General features: G+C 41.5%; 1 protein-coding gene across 4 annotated transcripts in view; it reads left to right on the top strand.

Annotated features, from left to right (window-relative positions):
• Positions 1–1,670: 1,670 nt before the first annotated feature.
• NBEA (neurobeachin) overlaps positions 1,671–17,832 on the top strand; it is a gene marked incomplete at its 5' end in the record, with an annotated part of 525,299 nt that continues 509,137 nt past the window's right edge. For all 4 annotated transcript variants that reach the window (XM_082492157.1, XM_082492158.1, XM_082492156.1 and 1 more), the window contains one exon: positions 1,671–1,952. In XM_082492157.1, the coding sequence (XP_082348283.1) occupies positions 1,671–1,952 (282 nt within the window). The remainder of the gene's footprint in view (positions 1,953–17,832) is intronic.

Raw genomic sequence — 17,832 nt, 5'->3', positions numbered from 1 at the left:
CTGGATATAAAGAGGATGGGCAATCCAGACAAATTCCCAAATCTGTGGTTACAGAAGAGACAGGATAAACGGGATTCTGAGACGAGGGGACGAGATTTGCTGTAAAATTCAACTTTGTGGCAACAGTCACTATGAAGCCAAGACATAACATGTTTTTGAACAGGGATGGATTATCTCCAGCACAGTGTAGAGCAAATACACACAACTTTATTCAAACAACTTATTTGAACAATTTGAGCCTCCTCAAAACATCAAAGGTACTTCTGTTTCTGTTATAATACTGGAGAGGCTTGAAAAAAATGCTTATTATCATGAGGCATCACTGAAACCAAGGGGCTCGGTAAAACTGCTGTTGACTGGACATCACAGTCCTGGATAGTAATATCACTCCCAAGAACCAGAAGTGCAAGTATTAACAAGAACTCTGGAAAAAACATCCCTCTCCTTGAACAAGCAGCACGCGAGCTCTCAGGCTGGCAGACCCCAGGGTTCTCCCCGTCCCTGCCCATGCCCAAGGGGACCACAGCTCAGGAGCCCTCGCACAACCCCTGACACCCTCACTCAAACCTTGCCGCTTGCTAAGACTCAAGTCTCTAAAAAAAAAAACAAAAACCCACCCTTAAAGGTCCCTATCCAGACACTTTTCCTCACACAACAGCGTGGCACCAGCGCGGGAAAGGCACGGCAAAGACCACAGCGGCTGGAAAGCGTGGGAGCCGGCGGAGAAGCCCAGCCGGCCGGGGGGCGGCCCAGGGCCCCTCACCACCAGGGTCCTGGGGGAGGCGAGACGGGGGCACCTCCCCGCCACGGAGGCCTCCGGCTGCCAACGGGCGCCAACCGCCGCCGCAACGGGCAGCCCAAGGGGAGGGCGCAGCGGCCCGCCCCTCCCGCAGAGGGCGCCCTGGGGCGGCGGGGCGAGGCCAGGCCGGGACCGAGAGACCCGGGCGGGGGGCGGCCGCGCGTCGAAGCGGGCGGGCGCCACCCTGTCACTTCAGGCGGCGTTGCGTAACCTCCCCGGAGCGGGTGGGCGCCGGCCCGCGGCGGCGGGCGGGCCCCCTTCCCCACCTGTCCTGTCCTTTCCCTTCCCTTCCCCTCCCCTCCCCTGGCGGGAGGTGGCGGCTCCGCGCCTCGGCGCGGCCCCCTCACGCCGCCGCGGTAGCGGCGCGGCCGCCGTGCACCTGCTCACCTGTCTCTCGGCCGGTTGAGGGAGGGGGGTGGGTGGGTGTGTGTGGGGTCCCGGCTCGGCCACGCCCCCCGACGGGCTCGGCGCAGGCGCCCTAGCGGCTACCGCAGGCAGGGGGCGGCAACATGGCGGCGTGAGCGGCGGCGGTTTGGGCTCCACAACAACAGCGGCGGCGGTGGCGATCGCTCGCGCCGCCCTCGGCTCCGCGCGCCCCTCGCCTTCGCCGGGCCGCGCCGCGCTTGGCGGCTCCCGCTCCTCCCGCCCCGCGGCGGGGAGGCGTCCCCGGGGCTGGGCAGCCTTCGGCTAACGGGGCATCGGCGCCCATAATAATCCCTCATTATAGCGGAGCCCGGGAGCGGCTCCTGGGACGGTGCCTGCGCCTCGGGCCGGCTCCCTGCGGCCCCGCTGGGTGCGACTGCGGTGGATGCGCGGCTCGGCCCGGCCGGGCGGGGAGGCGGCGGCAGGTGCCGGTAACGGCGGGGGGTAAATGGCGAGCGAGAAGCCGGTGTCGGGGCCGGACCCGCAGCCCGCGGGACTCATATCCGTCGGGGCCGGCGGTGGAGGAGGAGGAGGCGGCGGCAGTGGCAGCGGCGTCGCGGTGATGGGGGAGCTGAGGGCGTCGGGCTCCGGGTCCGTCGTGCTCCCGGCGGGGATGATTAACCCGTCGGTGCCGATCCGTAATATCCGGATGAAATTCGCCGTCCTCATCGGACTCATCCAGGTCGGGGAGGTCAGCAACCGGGACATCGTGGAGACGGTGCTGAACCTGGTAAGCGGCCGGGCACCCCGCCCCGGTGACGCCCCGGCGGGCGGGGGGGGGGCCCTGGGCAGCCTCCTCCCGGGGCTGCCCCCTGCTCACCTCCCCAACCCCCCCCCCACCCCCCCCGCCCCTGTGCAACCCCAAAGGGACCTTCATTTTCCCAGTCCCGCTCACCCTTTTACACCTACGGCCCTTCTCCAATCGTCTTTCCTTCCCAAACTCCTCTCATTCCTCTCTCTCTTTTTCCTTCTTAATACCGCGACCCGCTCTTCTCCGTGTCCTGCGTGTGGCAGAACCCCCCTCAGTGCTCCCTAAACTCCACGCAGGACCCTGCCTGGTCCAGACGGGCCATTCGTCCCCTTCCCCAGTGCCTTCCCCCGCCCCCCCCCCCCCCAACCCCGACCCCGACCGCCTCCTGCAGGAGTGGAGTGTGTCCAATTCACAATGTTAAAAATTATTTGCAATTTCGGGTTCTGGATGGCTGCCCTATAACCTGGTGGTGGCTGCCTCACTGGCAAGAAGAGTGGTGTGAATGTAGTATCTGTTTTTAATTGAAAAACGTTTTTTTTTTTTCTTTAAAAAAAGGCAGCCTGAACTGATATCTTTTCTTAGTGGCTGAAACATGTGAAGGGTTTAACCCTGTTAGCTCAGAGCTAGTTGAGTATTTTATGTAGAGGAAGGGGGAGGAGGGAGATTTTTGCAAGGATTTAGTGCGCTTTAATATCTGTAATAAAGAGTTAGTTGTATTGCAGTATTGTATTGGGTTGCTCATGTCTTAATAATCTGCCATGCTTTCCAAAACACGTTCTTGTCTGCAAAGTAAGTGCTGTTGCTAATTTTGTTTAAGGTCTGTGCGTTGCAGAATGCTGTTGTACACTGATAAATAGCTTGAAACAACGGGAAGATGCTAAAATGTAGCTCCTTAGTCATCTGCTTACTTCATGGAGTGAAAGAGTTACTGCAGGACTGTATGACTTAATGTTTTTGCGCTACCTACACCAAAGCCTGAGGAACCTACAGAAGCCAAACGAGTGGATCTAAAAATGAATCACTTTCAATTATGTGCAATTTGGTGCTGCTCCTGAATGCAAGATTTGCTGCAGCAAAGCTTTTGAAGCAGTTCAGTCAATGAAATATCCTCAATTTTTGCATATAAAATATGGTAGAAAAATGACTGCTCAAAACTGAATGGCAATTAATTGAAACTGCCTTTGTTTCAAATGAGTTTAACGCTTCTCACCTCCACTCATTTTATACAAAGTCATGTAAAGAATGTATTTTGTTTCAAGCACTTTAAAAGGACGTATTCCTCTGTTTGATGGTTATTTGCATTTGACCTAGCACAGACTGAATGGAAAAGCTGCAGCATGCAGGGAAAGACATGGTTTGGTCAGATCATTTTAATATTTATAGCTTCTCTGAACACACAGGGTTAAAGCCCTAATAGTTTTGTGAATATGTCAAAACAGTAATCTGGTATATTTCTCACTCCTCTCTACAAGCTGTTCTCCACTTAACTGAAACGTGATCTGTAAATTTTTTTTTTTTTTGTACAAGTCTGGTAGAAGTCATCATAACTTTATTGGATTATTACCCATTCCTTTAAAAGTAGCACTCAAAATAAGGGAAAGACATGCAGTTACCTTATTAGCTGTATAGATCATGACAGATACAAAGATGTTTAATCCTTCTCTGGTTTTCTTTCTTCTTTTATCCTTCTTGCTGATATTTAAGCTTATTTTAATTCTGGCTGTTAATGCATCAGCAACTGGACTAACATTGGCTTGTCTTTGGTGGGGGGAGGTTAGAATGTGTTTTGTTATTTGTATGGAGGACATGCAGTGCATGTTACAGTACTTGCCTGTAAGATCTACCTACTAATTGGTTCCTGTTGTTGAAAACTATGCTTATATTTAAAAATAGACGCAAGAGTGTTTAACAGTGCTCTCAGCATTGGGAGACGTATATGAATGTGAAACTGCTTGGGAGTCTGCTGCAGTAGCGATGCATTCTGGATCAGTCATTACTTAACAGATGGACTCTAATATACAATAGTCAGTATTCCCACAGCAGAGAGAGGTTATATTGTGTCTGCTAATCTTTTTCTTCTCAGGGCAGTGAATGTCTCAAACTTATGCTTGTATAATTGAAACTCAATTTGCTTGCATGTGAAACAAACATAGTGAATATGGCAGATACAAAGTAAAACTGATGGCATATCCCTAAACTACTAAACATTATCTGATTCTGTATTAAGGATTTTAACAGCAACTTTAAATAAAATGCAGTTTTGTATTTCAGAAGCATTTTTGTGGGGTGGGTGAGGGTGGAGAGAACTTGATTTGGTGTTTGTTTTTGTTGTATTTTTTTTTCTTCAGTGTTTAGCTTGGCTAGTTCTGAATGACTTTTGATGCAAGTGTGATAATGAGTGGACAGTGCTTAAAGAGCTGATGTCAGTTGATATGTTAAGTCTCAGAGAATTATAACCTATAGTGTAGCATATTGGGTATCTATATCATTTAGGAATAGCTTTTTAGTATTGGAATTCTTCGTAGCTGAGACTTCTTTTATTATCGGAGAGAATCAGAAGTTAAAGATTGAGACACTTTTTTTATTTTCTTATCTGAGATTACCGCTGTCTTCTCTGTAAAGCCTAAACAAGTCTGTTCGTTCTTCCTGCATCTGTGTGGATGCAGCAGCGAATGTCTGAGACAAAACTTTGGTTTGGCTTGCCCTTGTCGTGGAGGTGGTCACTCTTCTTTCCTGTGAAGTTTTCCTCTTAGGGTTTCTCTTGGACAGTTTTTACCTTTAGATGTTTGGTTTGGTGGCCCCACACTTTAGTCTGTATTACTGCATTTCAGATTTACTTCATGTGATACCTTCTGATGTTGATGGACACAGTGATTTTTTCTTTGTATCTGTGAGGTGAAGAGATGAATTGCTTTTCATGCAGTGCTGAAAATCTCTTTCCATGTCTAATATGATTTTGGATTTTCAGCTTTGCCAAATTTTAACAACTAACTTTCAGCTCCGACAATATTTTGTTCTTGGGCATGCCTACGCTCTTTACGGGATTAGTTTCTCTTTATGCTTTTCTTTTTCTTAGTGACACTTCATTTCCTCTGAACTCACTATGTGTTCAAAGTTCTGTTATACTGGTGAAGTTGTTTAATGGAGTATCACTTGGTAGTATTTCTAGTATTGCGTGTGTTATTTTTCATTGTTTGACATTACAGTGGAAGGCATAGTGGAGAGAGGGTTCAGCCCTTTATATACCAATGCCTATGAACTACTTAGTTATCCTTAAAAAAAACTGGTAGTATTAATACTATGAAGGTCAGAAGATGTTAAAAGTCTATGAGCTAAAGGGTTTTCTAGAATGATTTTAGAGAATATTGTATTCTTTTTACATTTCTGGAAGTAGGAGGGAAATCCTTATCATACCTCGTGTTCTGTGATGGTGCTTATTTTGATTTTGGTCCATGATTTTAATAGAAATTCCCAGATTCAGCATGCTCTCTCTGAGTTATGTGTTCACTGACCCTTGTGCACTGCAAAGCACCAAACTGGAACAGGCTTTCCTTGCAAACAACATAATCCTTTAATTGCTCTTAGTGATTTCTCTTCGGGGATATTTTGACACCAGTTCTGTGCTTCTATTGATGAGGAGGCCTTTCCCCTTTGAACAGCTCTATTAATTTTCTTAGGGTACTGTCAAGGATGTTGTTATTGCTATGATAGATGTGCTTGTTGTTGTACTCCATAGTTCCTTTGCTTCTTGATACCCTTTTGTACTTATCATATGGGTTAGACTGATGTTTAACAAAGTTCTGCAGCATGTGCTCCAGCAACTATGATGTTAAGGTGGAAGTGGGTCAGTCTGTCCACCTGTATTCTTCTAGCTCAAGTGTATTCTTGTTTCATGGATTTCATAGTTCAAAACTTCCACACCTGGCTTTAATTTTTCTATATGTCTTGAATGGCCTTGCCTTTCATTATTTTTACTGACTTACTTCCTTAATTCTCTGCTTTTCCGGTATTTTAATGGTCTTGGGAATTTTTCCTTCAGTGTATATTTTGAACTGTATCTTGTCTGGCCAGCTTTCATCAAACATGACTACATGAACTGCATTGTTTCTTAGCTTTTAAAAAGCTTTCTCTGTTCCAGTTTGAATTTCCTAGAATTTTTGATTTTGAGTTTTGTAGTGCTGATACTATGGTAGTGCAATATAAGACAGGTGAACAGGAAGCAGACTGATACTAAAAAACTGTGACTGGTGCTGACACATGCTGCTTGTTTTGCCTATGCATCTTGAACAGATGATGTGATGCAGATTTGAACAGATCTCAATCTAATACAGGTGTAGCTGACCAAGGTTCTCCTTGTGCAATCTGGAAAGCTTTTATATATGTTTTGTCAGGCTAGAGTGTGCTTATAAGAAGTAGGTCAAACACCAGGTACAGTTCAAAAAGTCTCTTGCTGTTCTTGTTGACTACAGCCCACGCTTCTGCCTAGCTCTTCTCATTTTCTTGGCTGTTCCATCCTACTTCAGTGTTAGTCACCCATCACAAGAGGTAAGCCGTTTTTTAGTGCTCTGTCACATTGTGTGCTTGTAGGAGTGGCAGTTGCAGCTTCAGAGCAAATGGGTTGGATTACATGAGAGATGCTTCTCGCCCTACAGGCTTTCTGTAGTAGTTGTCATAAGGAAAAATGTAAAGGGAGGCATATATAAGAAAGATTTTTATTTTTTTTTTTTTTTTTCCCCTTTGGTGCTTATTTTCTTCAGACATTGGTTTAGGGTTGTCTTAATCTGAAGCTGGCTTTAGATATTTGAATGCTTTGAGTCCATGTAAAATTTTGGTTGCTGCAACATCCTGTGGCACAATTCTACTCTTGTGTGCGGAGGAAGAATTACTTTTGTTTGCTGGATGCTGTTGTGCTCTGAGAAAGTGTGGGCCTTGTGAGCTGTAGCTTCCATCATATGACTTCTTTTTTTCTTGTGGAACTAGCTTTGAAGGCTTGAGAATCTTATTCCATTGTCTTGGTGGAAGGCTTCCAATTTCTTATACATAGTATTATTCAAAAAAGTGAAGTTTAGGGGGGGTTTAGAGTGGGGTTTTTTTGGTTGGTTTTTTTTTTTTTTTTTTTTTTTTTGTTTGTGGCTTTTTGTGTGTGTGAGTTTTGTTTTTAGGTAATACTTGACTGGAGGTAGCAGTCCATGTCCAAGTTACTGTCTGTCCCACTGGTCCCTTTTTATCCTGTTCATATTACCCCCATACTAAGCTACATCTGGACATTACTGTAGAAGCTACCAGAGCCATATGGAAGGAGCAGTATCCAGTGTGAGAGTTTGTCATAGCATTCCATGGGCAGCTACTTAAGAGTACTGTAGGTCTTGTCATTATCTCATACTTTCATGGAAAACTTAGTTTTGGTTGCAGAAAATTTTTCAATGACTGAATGTTCACTTAATTTCTTTTAGTACAACTGATTGCTTTTGGCTTTTATCTAATCTTTGACAGTAGGTGTTTATGGGTGGGAAGTTTTTTCAATCCGTGTATCAGTCATGAAGCACTAGTAATATCTCAGCAGGTGGCTTGGAATCTGCTGTGGTTCTGGTATGATGGATTGATACATTTCTATAGGCGTTAACTTTTTAAAATCTGTCATGGTGAACATATCACTGGGTATTCAGTACCACTTAACTCTGAACAGCTATTTTCTTCTGAGCTTTACATGTCTTACTTGTCTTTACAGGATTTAGTTCATGGATTGTAAGGGAGGTGAATACCTAAAGGCTTTCTTGTTATTTTTGTCACACCAAAGTAATAAAGTTCTGAGACTGGTGTTAATAAAACACCTCCAGTCTTTGGCCTTTGCCCCTACTCCCACCTGAGACCCTACCTATGTTTTATCCCTTTGCATCAAGCAAAGGGTTAGCACCTTTCTCTATCAAGATGCTATTTTTACAAAATTGTGACCTGATTCCCATTTCAAACATGTTTTACAAGATGGAGCATTTATCTGCGTACTCAGTTATACACTAATCTCTCTCTCTCTCCCCTCCATATTTTCCCTCACTGTCCCCCCGCCCATGGCTTTCTGATGAGTACTCAAAGGGGTAGAAGTCAAGGGGCATGGCTCATTACATTCATGAGGTTGATGTCTAGGAAGCTGTGGTGCTGTTTTTCTTTCATGTTAATGCTTTTCAGTGTCTTCACTCATACTTTTCAAATATATAAATCACTGTCCGTATTGCATCCTTAAAGTCCCACCAAAACCCAGTACCCCAAAACTGCATAATCATCTCTGAATTCCTATCGAAGCATTTGTTCCCCCTTGAAGCCATATTCAATTTAGTCAAAGTGGAATGAAATCTGTGATTTGGTTAGTACCAAACCTGAGACTTTTATATCCTGATATATACTGTCCCCAGTATTAACACAGCTGTGTTAACTTAATAAGCTATCCAAGCTATTTTAAATCAGTATCTTAATCTTACCTGTTCATTACTTTGTACTGCACTTTTTTGGTTTTGTATCTTAGCCTGTCTCAATAAATCTGTCTCAATAAATCTGCCATTTCAAATCAACTTGTGTTGCTCTCCCATTACTACAGAATTTTGTAGTACTTTACACAGAACAGTATAATTGCAGCCACCTCATTAGGTGGTATCTTCTATGTGCCTGGTGGCCAAAGAGCCAGTGTAGTAGTGTGTGTTTGTCTTGCTGAAGTTCCATTTATTTTGTGATGGAATTTGATCCTTAATTACCATTGGCATTTTTGGAAATATCCCATTGTGGATTTTTATTCATTCTTGCATAGGCAGAACGCTTAAGCTTTCTTCAAGTCTGAATCAAATTTAGAACTTGCTTTTACAATCAGAGGCAGCAGATCTTTTGAAACATCAGTTTTGAATTTGAGGCTCTACCTCCCACTTCTGTCTTACAAAGGTTTGGCTTGTATGTACTACAGGGCAGCATTCAATGTATGATATTCAGCATAAAGATAACGAACAATTTAAAAAAAAAGAATGAATTATTAGTGAAGAGCCACATTGCATCCTTAATGGTAGAAATACTTGTTTCAACTATAGGATTGTGATGGGTTTCAGCAATTTGAACTATGGTTTTGTAACTTCCAGTTTAGGAAGACTGTTAATGATGTTCATCTTTAAGAGAAAGATTATTTGTTATTTTCAGTAGAGAAGCACTTCAACTTCTCATCAACCTGCTGACTTTCTGCTAAAATTTGCGTTCTGGTAATTTTTGTGGTTTAGAGTTTGTTCTACTTCTGCAGTATATAGAAAATAATAATCTTCAGTAAATAGGTAAGTCTAAGTAGTTTTTGTGTTACTGAGATTTATACCAGTGATGTCGATTCATTTATATTAATGCAAGTCTGTAATGTGACTACCCTGCTTTAATTTAAAATTGGGTTGCATCAGTGAAATTGTTCCAACATAACAATTCACTGAAAGCTTGCATAAATGTGAATATGCTTATGCTATTCAAGAGCTTACAAATGCTTGACTTCTATATTTGGAAAATGATGTTTCTTTCACTGCCCTTTTGTTTACAGTTGGAAGCATTTCTTAACTATGCAGAATAGGTATTAGGTTTTGGAATTAGCTGAAAGTGAGATAGGGCAAGATATTCACGTACAAGTGAGGTTGTTACTCGTATCATGCTTTTTGGTACTTGATGGCTTTTTTAGTACTGGGACAGTGTATACAGAAGGATGGAAGTAGAGCCTTCTAAACTAACTCCAGTACGAGCAATATGGCATTGTAATCAGTTTTATGTGATCTCTCAATTCTTTTGCCTTTGAAGTTTTCATATTCTGACACAAGTACTCAATTACATAAAACTTTTTAACTTTTATTGACTTTTGATTGCCTGCTTTAAGAGCTGCTATAGCAGGTTTTTTCAGTTTTTGCTATTTTGTTTTGTAAAAAGAAAATGATTTGAAAATTTATAAACACAAATATGAATTTGGAAACAATGTGTTATTTGATTCACAAAGGAGGCTGTACAAACCTATCGAAACAAAGACTCTTTCCTACTACAGCATTATAGAAAACAGTAAGATATGTTTTCATATATAGAAAGATACGTTTTCAAATATAGAATGGTAGCCATGAAATACATGTTCAAGATAGTAATGAACTGACTGAAGCCAAGCCCTGTCTTGGATTGCTCATGCCTGACCGATCAGAGTTTGTTCTTATTCTTCAGCAATACTGTGTGTAGCTCACTGCATCCAAAAATATTTCTTGATTTAATTGTGAGCTAAAAATCTTCATATGTCACTTCTAGTGTTAAGAAACTTAATTTTAAAAATTAATAGGGGAAAAAAAAAGGAAAAAAAGTTTAGTTGGAAATCAGGGGAACATTCTTGCTAAAAGTTGAATTTGTGTTTTATAGTTAGCAGAACAGGAAAGCTGTCTGCCCCTTCCAATAGGCCGTACACATCAGAATGTAGCTACAGAGTTTTATCAGCTCCAATTGTGTAGCATTTCCATAATGTGAGTAAATGTGAACCAGTATATCTGAGGATATTATACAGGGAGAGTGACCTTGTCAGTGGTCTGGAAATGGACTTGGGGATTCAGCATCTTTACAGAATGGCATTAGCAGCAGCTGTTGAATTTCAGGAATTGGAATGTTGAGAGAATGAGGCAAGAGCTGTTGTCTGTAATGAGAAGAAAAAGCCAATTTTGTAAGAAGAAAGCAGCTTCATCCCTTTTCAAATAGTAATTTTTATCTTAATAAATGAACCTTACCAAGGGCATTCTAAAAGCCGCATTGTGGCTATGTTAAGTTATGGAAAGAGGAAGGAGGTAAAGAACCTTACTAAGGGGTATGTTATACTTTCATAGCTGGTGACTTTTGGTGTTTCTTTTGAGATTGAGACCTCCAACCAAACTTGGTGTTTACACGTCCAATAGGATTGTTTGCCTCAAGATGTTCCTCCATGAAAAAGAAGTTCACTGACATAAAATTGTCAAAAAATTAATATCAGCATCCCCTCTTTTCCTTGTGTTATGCCAGTGAAATACATTATCTGTTTTGGTAAATGGCAAGGTGTGTGGTATTTGTGAATCATATCTGTGACAGATGACTACTTGACTGTTAGTATTCATATGCCAAATAGCTGAAACTTACGGAAACATTTGTGTAAGACTGCGTTTGACTGAATAAGGTCTTCCAAGCAAGATGCTCAGCAGTTGGGAGCTGCTCCATTCTTCTAATTCTTTTTCCCTAAAGAGATTTCTGGAGCCCCCGCCCCATGTTTTAGTCTCTGGGGTTCCAAAAATCTTCTTTGCTGCTTCTTCTGTGTCTTCAGCTATGGCATGTATACCTCCAAACGACCTGCAGAAGTCTTTTGGGTTTTGTTTTGTTTTATGCAGCTTTTAGGTGATTTGAAAGACTATCTCATCCACTCTGTTCCTCATGGAAATGTTGCAGCCTCTATTGCATCTTTTGGTATCTTAGAGAGCATTATGTGAATGCAGAAATAAGACTTCCAAGAAGGGCCTGTTAGAGTTGCATCTACTATCCAAGGCTGAAGTGAATTGAGTCCATCTGAAAAGAAACTTCAACATACTGTCCTGGGCTCATATGCAACACACTTTTTTTTTTTCTTTCTTTTTTTTTTTTTTGTCTCGTCAAAAATCATGTTAGTGATCATGCCTCTCCATTTTTCTCTTTGGCACGAACACTACAACATCCTCCTGAAACTTCCTTGCCAGAGCACTTCCATAAACTAGCAGAATCACAGAAATGTCAAAGAATTGTACAACAGTTGTGGATGGAGGGGACCTCTGGAGGTCTCGAGACAAAAAAATCTGTGGTCAAATAGAGAAAGTTGCTCAGGGCATTGTCTGGCTGTGTTTTGGATATTTCTAAGGGTGGAGACTCCTATGCCAAGGTTTTAGTTAGGTGTAAGTGGAATTGCCTGTGCCCATTACTGCTCGTCCTGTCACTGGGTGGCACTGAGAAGAGTCTCCCACTTTTATCTCTACTGCCTGTCTACCCTACCCCCCCTACAAATACACATAGACACTTACAAGATTTATTCAAACCTTCTTTTAAGGCTAAACAATCCCAGCTCTCTCCAGCCTTTCTTTGTATGTCAGAAGTTTCAGTTCCTTAATCATTTGCACATTTAGATCTTTATTGTCCTTGTGCAGATAATACTGCTCCCTTTCCAAAAAGTGGGAGGTGGAGTCTGGGAAGCCTTTTAATTATAGCAACCCTTTTCCTCATCTCACAGTATGAGCTGCAGTATCTCCCACAAATAATGCAGTCAATATTGCTATGCCTAACCCAGCAAAGGACAATTTGCACCACATGCAGCCAAGAAAGAAAACAGACCTCTGTGAGCCACAGCAGTGAGTGTTTACTTTTCATCTATTGTGCCTGCTCGTTAATAGATACCCTTGGATGAAATGCACAAACCGGAGAGTGTCTGTCAGTTCTGCAAATCACAGTTACGGGTTTAGGTAGGCTTTATTTCTTGGATTTCAGAAATATAAGATGTAGCTACATTTGATACTCTGCTGAAAACTTAGGAAGTTAATATTAATGGCTTAATACTGAGTTAACGAAACTTTGTGGCTCTTAATGTATCCTATAAATACTACCTTCTTCAACGAATTAACATGAATTGAAATTAAACTAGAAAAGATATTAGCATAGTCTTCAAAGTTAGATGGTTGATAGCAGAAGGAAAAAATCAACAATACCCATGAGTCTATAGATAGTCTAATATTTATAGATTAAATGTTTGAGAGCACTTTATGTGCATATACCTATATGTAACTTAGAAACTGTAATATATTAAGCAAACATTATGTAACAAAATTTTTATAGTTTGTTTCATGTGAAGAAAATAATTCTTCTGTTCAAGGTAACTTATACTGTGCAATAATAAACACATTGTGACTGGAACAAGGCGTAGGCGTAGTCACTGAGAGGGAGTCAGTCTTTGGCAATTGATAGAGTACATTATTTGATATTTTAAAGGTAGTGCTCACTGAACAGGAGTCGGTACTGTCTTTAAAATGGACATGTTCTTCAATGAAGTTGATAGTTACAGGCATTTCCTAAAACCCAGAAGCAGGTTATTCCCAGTTCACACAGCTGTGATGATTTCTTTTATTGCTAATATAAGCAGTTCTCATAACAAGGGAAAATTAATTATAGTAAAATAGCTTATGTGATTATTTTTCTAATAAAAAGTGATTAAGTTCTATTTAAGAAAACATTTGGATCTACTTGCTTTGTTGCATGTCGTGGTTCAGTTAAAAATAGTTTTCAAGTCTGTAATCGTTTTTCTCACTCGAAGGTGTAGATTACTAAGCAAACTTTCACTTTTTCAGAAACCAAGCAGCTCAAATTAATACATGTAGAATGTGTTAAGAGCCTTCAGTGTAACTATAAGCAACAATCAAAAGGAAGGATGGGAAAGGGGAAAGCAGAAGTTTCAACTGAATAAGATTAAACCATATAAGCTGATACCTTTTAGACTGTCAGATATGATACTACTCCAGTTGAGTCCGTTCTTAAAAGTAGCAGCACAAAAAAAAAATATCAAGTTAATTTTTCAGGTGAAGTTTAGCTATTAAGAGATGGTTCCACTGAAAGGAAACTTTACATCTAAAAAACCTCTAACAGTATGAGTGGAAAATCCTGAGTACAACAGGTTGTCTTCTCTCAGTGATACAGTGTCCTCCTGGATTTACAGAGACCTTGAAATAACTGGTTATATGATGTTTTATTAATTTTTGAGGTGTCTGAGGGAATTATCACCATCTGTTAACATCAGCGTCTAAGCCCACATGTGGGCTTCAAAATGCTTTAAGTCTTGAATTTTTTGAGTAAGAAATCCTCTTAAAACTTAAAGCAGTTAAGAGGTTTCAGAGTGTAAATAGAAAATACCTTCTTTTTTTTTTTTAGTCCAGATTTAAGCTCTTGGATTGTTTGTCATAGTTTTGGTTTATGGTTCTAGCCTGTCTTCTGAAGTTAGAATGGCTTCAAATACTTGTAATTGAGCTCTTCTCCTGCACTAGTTATGACATAACTGTCTTTTCAACTTACTTTATGTCAGCTGAGCTCTGACTTCACCCTGAAAAGAGAGCAGCATGTATAATGTATTTTCTTCTGACTGAGATCAATCCTAAATGTGCCTTGTACCAAAATCTGATATTATCCAGATGTGCAGAAAAAGCTGTAAGAAGCTTGAAGTGTTGATATAACCTAAATCCTTTCTGGAGGTCAGAGGAATCTTAGGAGCACATTGTTTAAATTATTATTTCAAAATTCCTATCTCATATGCTCTTTGTGGAGTTACAGTAGATTTTGGGGCTTCCTCAGTAAGGAAGCTGGTTAAGCAACCTGAACTAAACTGGTGCCAGCCTGCTAATGCAGGGATTCAGTTTTTTGAACTGTGTCTTGTTATGTCTTCCTATATTATGGTCTCTTAAATTGTTGTTTCCCTCAGCCCCTTAGAGCTACTAGGGCTTTTGGGGGTGTGTGACATTTTTGAGGGTGAGGGTTGGGTTTTTTTGCTTAAGCAGTACATCTGAACTGGCTATGTACGTTTTTGCTGCATTAGTTTTTCAAAAATCTTGGGTTTAAAAATTTCCTTATGTATGCATTTTGTAGAGTATGAGCTGTTGAGGAGACCGCATACTTCATAGTATAAGAAGTATGTGGTACAAGCTGAATTTTGATTTAAAATTCCTTTAAGAAATCCAGAAGATCTCCTGGGAGATAGGAAGGAATTGTTTGTGGTCTAAAACCAAATCCTGACTTAAGAACAACTCCTTGGCACTTCTATTTATTTAGAAAATTGAAATCTAACTAAATAGTCTATACTTAGTGTAGCAAAATGAGATCTTTAAAACATTATAATGAAGGGCTACTGAGGCGTTATTAAAAATTAATACAGCCAAGAGAGTTATTGAGAAAAGTAGCATTTAACAGTAATTGTTAATACATTTTGGGATTGCTATATGGTAAGTAGCTTCCAGCTTCTTAATCTGTGTTCAGTTTCCCTCGTAATATTTTTAGTTTTTTCAACATTTTTGTTCTTCTCGTATATTTGTAAGGTAAGAGTAACCATTCTAGGTCAATAGGTTTGTGCTGTGACTGAAAACAAAGACTTGCCTGAAGTCTTTTATTTTTATAAACATCAAAATAAGCTGTAGAAGAAAAATACTTTAAGTAATCAGACTGATCTTTGGGGAGTAAAATGTCATAGGAAAAATCTCTATTACGATGCTTTGTGGGGAGAATGTCAGGGATAATGCTCGGGTTTTGAAGGTGTTGGGGTTTGGGGAATTGGAGCGATATAGTCTCGGTCTCAGAGAGTTTATTGGGTTTGCGTGGCAGGGTTTTGGTAGTGGGGGGGCTGCAGGGGTGGCTTCTGTGAGAAGCTGCTAGAAGCTTCCCCTATATCTGATAGAGCCAATGCCAGCCAGCTCCAAGACAGACCAAGGCTGAGCCCATCAGTGACAGTGGTAGCGCCTCTGAGATAACACATTTAAGAAGGGGGAAAAGTTGCTGCACAGCAGCAAATGCAGCTGGAGAGAAGAGTGAGAGTATGTGAGAGGAAGAACTCTGCAGACACCAAGGTCAGTGAAGAAGGAGGGGGAAGAGGTGCTCCAGGGACCAGAGCAGAGATTCCCCTGCAGCCCATGGTGATGACCATGGTGAGGCAGGCTGTGCCCCTACAGCTTGTGGAGATCCATGGTGGAGCAGATATCCACCTGCAGCCAGTGGAGGACCCCACCCTGGAGAGTAAGGAGCCCATCCTGACGCAGGTTTCCTGGCAGGACTTATGATGCTGTGGGGGACCCATACGGGAACAGTCTTTTCCTGAAGGACTGCATCCTGTGGAAGGGACCCACTCTGGAGAAGTTCATGGAGAACTGTCTCCAGTGAGAGGAATCCCACGCTGGAGCAGGGGAAGAGTGTGAGGAGTCCTCTGCCTCAGGAGGAAGGAGCGGCAGAAGCAACGTGTGATGAACTGACCAAAACCCCCATTCCCTGTCCCCTGCGCTGCTCAGGGCAGGAGGAGGTAGAGAATTCGGGAGTGAAGTTAAGCCTGGGAAGAAGGGAGGCATGGGGGGAAGGTGGTTTTAAGATTTGGGTTTATTTTCTCATTACCGTACTCTGACCTGATTGGTAATAAATGAAATTAATTTCCCTGAGTTGAGTCTGTCTTGCCCGTGATGGTAATTGGTGAGTGATCTCCCCTGTCCTTATCTTGACCCATGAGCCTTTGGTCGTATTTTTTTCCCCCCTGTCCAGCTGAGCAGGGGCAGTGATAGGGCAGCTTTGGTGTACACGTGGCATCCAACCAGGCTCAACCCACCACAGACAGATAGGTTTTTTTAAATGATGGAAACATTTTGAAATAAAATTCTTAAGGAGGTACAGAAAACCTTTGTGCTAAATATTTTCGTTTATAGTTGTAAACAGAATTACAGTTTTATGCAGAGATTGATTGATGTGCACTACTGTTCATTTCTCTGTATTTCAAGAAACAGCTGTTTTTCAGCTGTTGAAATCTGTAGAATTTCTTCATTGTGTTGACGTTTGCCGTGGTGAAGTATAACTAAAAAAAGGTGATTGATACTTTCACGTAATGAACAATGTTTAGTTATGCATACTGGCTGTCCTGGATGCACTGCTGTTTCTGATACACCCATACATTCTGACTCGTTAAAAGAACCAACAGTGGCGTATAACTCTTCAGCAACTCCAATGCCTCCTCTGGTAAGTCTTGTTTGACAGAGAGGAATCAGTTTGTTGTCTCATGTAGATTGCTGATGTCTCTCTTCATACATGTGAAGCTATTTAGAGACTTCATGGAGGACAGTGTTACCAGTAAATAGCTTGTATTAAACTTCTTGTGTCACTAGTCCCGCGTTCTACTTCAATGCGATGCGGATGAAAGTGCTTACATTTCGTGCTTTATAGTTTTTCCTTATACATCTAGGGATTATTTTCAACTAACTAGCACCCCTTGTGTGACACATCCACTGGAAACGCTTGCCCAGCTTTCACACAGAAGGCTCAGAACTTGGATGTTGTAGGATTTGTATGTCATAGCTACACGGTGCTTTTTAAGTCCCTGGATGAACAGAAAGAAGATGGTAATTGTTCTTGTGGCGTGGAGAGTTCATAGTGGTTGAGATGTTTTACCCTGGCTTGGAATATTATAATTAATTATGTATTAAAGAGGAAATTAAATGTTTTCTTTTTCAAGTATATCAGACAGCTACTGCTGTTCAAAACTCTTGTATAGGAGAAAACTAATTTATTTGTTATGGTGGTTGAATGGTAAGTTACAATTTAAATGTAACAAACAAATGAACAGGAACTTTATAAGTTTATGTTGGTTCTGGATCTGTTCAAAATGCACTGAACTGTTTTTTAGTTAAGCATCATACTGCTGTGGCACAGTTACTGTGAGATTTCTTTTTTAACTGGAAGGTTGTTCTAATTTTTTTTGTAGAAGAAAGGATCAGGGCCATGCCTGAACTCCTTCCTTCTTATCACTATCATATAGTATTTTCTGTTTTGGTTGACTGCCAGAGACCAGTATGTGTGTGTGTGTTCTACATGGAAACGGTTGATTGCTTTTAGTAGTTATATCATGGATACTTACATAAGGTTTTTCTTTGTGTGAGTGTGATTAACGTTGTTTAATTGTGTGCTTTTTAAATTGCAGAACCATTCCTTTCTTCCTTGTACGGGGCCAGTTAAGACTTTCACAGATGTCTGGCACATTTAATTGCAAACTACCATTGAACTGCACACACATTGTTTGGTTGGATCATCTTTTCTGGTTTAAAAATTCATGGCAAAAATG

The sequence above is a fragment of the Vanellus vanellus genome, assembly GCF_965231255.1.
Source record: "Vanellus vanellus genome assembly, chromosome: 1".
Taxonomy (NCBI): Eukaryota; Metazoa; Chordata; class Aves; order Charadriiformes; family Charadriidae; genus Vanellus; species Vanellus vanellus.
Note: the sequence above shows the minus strand (reverse complement) of the source record. Positions and strands in the feature narration are given on the sequence as shown.